Source organism: Bidens hawaiensis, unplaced genomic scaffold, assembly GCF_021521415.1.
Source record: "Bidens hawaiensis isolate Kalapana, Puna unplaced genomic scaffold, B.hawaiensis_p1.1 tig00029900_1, whole genome shotgun sequence".
Taxonomy (NCBI): Eukaryota; Viridiplantae; Streptophyta; class Magnoliopsida; order Asterales; family Asteraceae; genus Bidens; species Bidens hawaiensis.
The window spans coordinates 1-4,742 of record NW_027494968.1 but is presented as its reverse complement, the minus strand read 5'-3'; the positions used below and the strand labels follow the sequence as shown (position 1 = coordinate 4,742).

The 4,742-nt window shown below is 37.8% G+C and overlaps 1 protein-coding gene across 1 annotated transcript; it reads right to left on the bottom strand.

Moving 5' to 3' along the window:
- Positions 1-325: 325 nt before the first annotated feature.
- LOC143579671 (putative protein phosphatase 2C 27) lies at positions 326-1,103 on the bottom strand. Its single transcript, XM_077062912.1, has one exon. It carries the CDS (start codon positions 1,088-1,090, stop codon positions 476-478), a length of 615 nt encoding a protein of 204 aa, XP_076919027.1. The 5' UTR covers positions 1,091-1,103; the 3' UTR covers positions 326-475.
- Positions 1,104-4,742: the final 3,639 nt, after the last annotated feature.

Genomic DNA, 4,742 nt, shown 5'->3' with positions numbered 1-4,742 from the left:
ATGAAATAACAAAGAGTTACAATGTATGAAGTAAACATGTATATATGATTATTCTTATCGATCCCGCCTATTCATGATAATTCTTATTTACACCAACGAACCCAGAGGTTCAAGAGGTAGAAAACTATTCGAGTTTATGATTTGTAGTTCTTCGTGGAAGTGATAATTTGCTGCTATACCCAAGACTCAAAAGACTATTTGTTCGTTAATTTTTATGACTTAAGTTTGTCATGAAGAATATACAAACTGTAATTAGATTGTTTCTCTAAAAGTGTATTTCAAGATTATAAGAACAAAAAAAGTTTACAAAATGATTAAATCACCGTGTTACAATATACAAATTGTTCCAACTGCTCTAGAAATACAAGTATCCTTACTAAAATTGTTTTATTCCCTCACATGAATGTATATACAACTATCAATTTTTCACCATCATCATCACCTCCAAATTGTCTTATAAAAAACAAAATATTTTTCACCCTTCAAGATGAAATTTAAGATTAAGCAACCCTTCGGCAGAAATGCTCCGCCGCACTCTACCTCTCTGCACCACCATTTGCGGCGGTGGTTCCGCCTGAAAACAAACAATAACCACCGTCAAATTATCATCCGCCCCTCTCTTCATCGCTTCTTCCACCATCTCCTTACAACACCTTTCCACATCATTATGATCCTGCAACCTCCGCCTCACAAAATCCACCGCATTTTGGTTCCTAAACACGTCCCAAATCCCATCACTTCCAATGATTAAAAACTCGTCTTCTTTTGTTAGTGTGGTGAGTTTGAGCTCCGGCTCAGCAATCAATGGACCGATGTGGTCGTCCATTTCTTTTAGCCCTTTGATGTGCCAGTTACCTATGGCTCGAGTCACGGCCAACTGACCATTTAAGTAGCCGTCCTCAACGAATCCACCTAATGATTCGATTCTAACTCGTTCTTTGTTGTAGCACGGACGATGGTCTTTTGACATCTCAAAAGCTAGCCCGTGTCGTGAGAGAACCGCCCTACAATCTCCAGCATTTGCCACGAGTAACGATCTGCTAAAAATAAAATATGTTAACCTCATGACCACAAAAACCATTTTCAACATAAAATTTAATTTTACCCCTAACTTAGTAACAATAACATTTATAAAAGTTTAATACAATAAATATTTAACATAGGTTTTCATTTTACACAAAAAACAAAACAAAAAGTCCTTAAAAGTTTGTAAAAATTTATATACTTAAAAAAATAATTTGATAAAGTGACATTCTAAAACTTCGAAAATGCTAACACGAAAATTCATTTTTATCATATCACATAGTATAACATGACATATACTAAAGAGATCAAAAAGTGATGAAGTAGTGTTCCAAGCTAGTAAACAATTGCCGGAAAAAAAAAGAAAAACACTTATAGATTAAAATAGTGTTTGGGTTTCCTTATTTTTACATCCTTATAATTTATTAGCTTTTATAGATTAAAATAGTGTTTGGGTAATATAACTTATTACACCTTTTAAAGAAGAAAAAAGGAGTTTTCATAAGTTAGGATGTTCTAACTTAGGAAAACTCCTTATATAAGATATAAGGAGGTGTAAATAAGGAATCCCAAACACCCCCTCAAATAGTATAAACAAACTTAAACCAATGCGCTAGTAGCCGATTATCGTTAATTTCACAAATCCGTGTATCTAAACAAGTTCAAAAAATTGAGTTATTTTTAATGAGAAATAAAAAAGTTTCTTGCTAATATTAACCCTTATATTAAATTAAAAGTAAACAAATTACACATATGATGTTGCCTTTCATAAAAAAAGAAAGAAAGAAAATTACACATATGTTGTTGTCTATCAAAAAATAAAATAAATAAAAATTATACATGTTGAAATTAATTTGTTTTTGGTTGAGCCCAATAAATATAGGACCAGAGTACTTTACAGAAAACCAAATATATTCATTTTTGTCCAAAACATCTTTCAATATAAAAGTATCTTGCTAATATTAACCCTTATATTAACTTAAAAAATAAATAAATTACAAATATGTTGTTGCCTTTCAAACAAAAAAATACATATGTTGCTTTCAAAAAATAAAAAAAAAATATATTACACATGTTAAAATAAATTTGTTTATGCTTGAGAAGAATAAATATAGGACCATGTGAGTACTTTACAGAGAACCAAATATATTCATCTATGTCCACAACATTTTTCAAGTATCATTGTCATTAAAGAAAAACACTCAGACCACACATTAACATATAATATATCAATCAATCAATCAATCATACCCAGTAAAATCCCACCGACAGCAGAGCTATAGGTAGGGTCTGGGGAGGGTGGGATGTAGGCACACCGTACCTCTATCCAAAGGGATAAAGAGGTGGCTTCCAGAGAGACCCTCGGCTCTAAGAACATGTGTATGAAGCAAAAAAGGAAATCAAAGTTTAACAGTTATATAAAAACTACTACTAATTATAATAATATTAATAATAAGGTCACAGTTTAACCGCGATATAAAAGCTAATAATAATAATAAAATATGTAAGGGAAATACCATTATGGTATGTGACCTAAATAAGTTAAGTCTAAGCCCTAAGGTATTCAATTCTCTCTAAAAATCCTTAACTTTAATTCTACTTCTCCACGAATTCCTATCCTCAACCATGTCCTCGGAGAGGTTTAGGTCTATCAAATCATGCCTAATCCTCTCATCCCAAGTCAACTTCGGTCGTCCTCTACCCCTCCTCCCCTCTATAGTAATGTTTTCTACGGATCTAACAGGATTCGTCGTCTGTCTTCTCTTTACATGTCCAAACCATCTCAATCTCCACTCTCTTATCTTGTCTGCTATGTTCGCCACCCCTAATCTCTCGCGAAGCACAACGTTTCTTATTCTGTCTAGCCTTGTGTGCCCACACATCCAACGTAGCATTCTCATTTCTGCTACCTCCATCTTCCGCACTTGTGCCTTCTTGATGGCCCAACAATCTGTTCCATATAGCATTGCAGGTCTAACTGCCACCCTATAGAATTTTCCCTTCAGATTAGTCGGGAAACTCTTGTCGCATAATATACCTGTGGCTGCTTTCCATCTACACCATCCTACCTGAACTCGGTGGGTCACATCACTGTCTAATTCCCCATCGCTCTGTACAAATGATCCTAAATACTTGAACTTCGTTACCTGCGGGACCACCTGCCCTTCAATTGTGATGTGTGCGTCTTCACTGTCGTTTATCTCACCAAAATCATAGTGTAGGTACTCCGTCTTAGATTGGCTAATCTTTAAACCTTTTGTCTCTAAGGTTGTTCGCCACTCCTCAAGCCTCATGTTTAGATCTTGTTTTTTCTCAGCAAGTAACACAATATCGTCTGCGAACATCATGCACCACGGGAGAGTCCCCTGAATCGACTTTGACAACTCATCCAAGACTACTGCAAAAAGAAACGGGCTCAACGCTGACCCCTGGTGAAGACCTACCTCTACAGGAAAGAAATCAGTATCCCCCACTGGCGCACGGACAGTTGTTTCACTCCTGGTATACATATCCATAATTATCTCTATGTATTTCCTGGGCACTCTTCTACCCTCCAAGCACTCCTAGAGCACCTGTCGTGGCACACTGTCGTAGGCCTTTTCTAGGTCAATAAACACCATATGTAGATCACGCTTCTTCTCCCTATACTTTTCCATTAATCTTCTTATAAGGTGTATTGCCTCTGTGGTGGAACACCCCGGCATGAAGCCAAATTGGTTGACCGTAACCTGAGTTTCTCGTCTAAGTCTAACCTCAATCACTCTTTCCCATAGCTTCATAGTATGACTTAGTAGTTTGATTCCTCGGTAGTTACCACAACATTGGGCGTCTCCTTTGTTCTTATAGATAGGAACTACAACGCTGCTCCTCCACTGGTCTGGCATCTTACCTGATTTGAGAATACTATTGAACAGAGTAGTTAACCACATGACTCCTTCCTCTCCCAGAGACTTCCACACCTCGATGGGTATGTTGTCTGGGCCAACCGCCTTAGACCTTCCCATCCTCCTAAGTGCGTCCTTCACCTCTTCTCGTGTGATCCGTCGGCAGTAGCAGTTATTCGATTGTTGTCGTTGAAAGTTTGTGTTGTCATGTTCTTCTTGGTAAGCTCTCCCATTGTTAAAAAGATTGTGGAAGTAGGTTTGCCATCTTAGCTTGATGTCCTGCTCCTTGACCAGTACATGCCCATCTGTATCCTTTATGAACTTCACCGGTCCTAGATCTTGCCTTCTACGCTCCCTGGCTTTGGCAATCTTAAACATAGCCTGTTCCCCCTCTTTTGTTTCTAGACTTTCATACATCCGTTTAAAGGCCGCCTTCTTTGCTTCCGCCACTGCCTTCTTTGCCTCTATCTTGGCCGTTTTGTAGTTGTCCCTTAATTCCACTCGCTCCTCCTCATTCGTGCACCTCATTAACTCCCTAAAACATCCTTGTTTGTCCCTTATCTTGTCTTGCACTGCGTCATTCCACCACCAAGACTCCTTATGCCCACTTGACTTTCCTGTTGTGACCCCGAGAGTCTCCTTTGCTACTTGGATGATCTTTGTCTCCATAGCTTCCCATATATGAGTTGAGTCCCCATTTAGTCGAGCCCGCGTATGCAGTATGAGTTTATCCTTAAACAGTAGGAGATTTTCGTCCTTCAAATTTCCCCATCGAATTCTCGGTGTACCTTTCTTCTCTCGAACAGTCAGCTTATTTCTGAAGGCTATATCAGT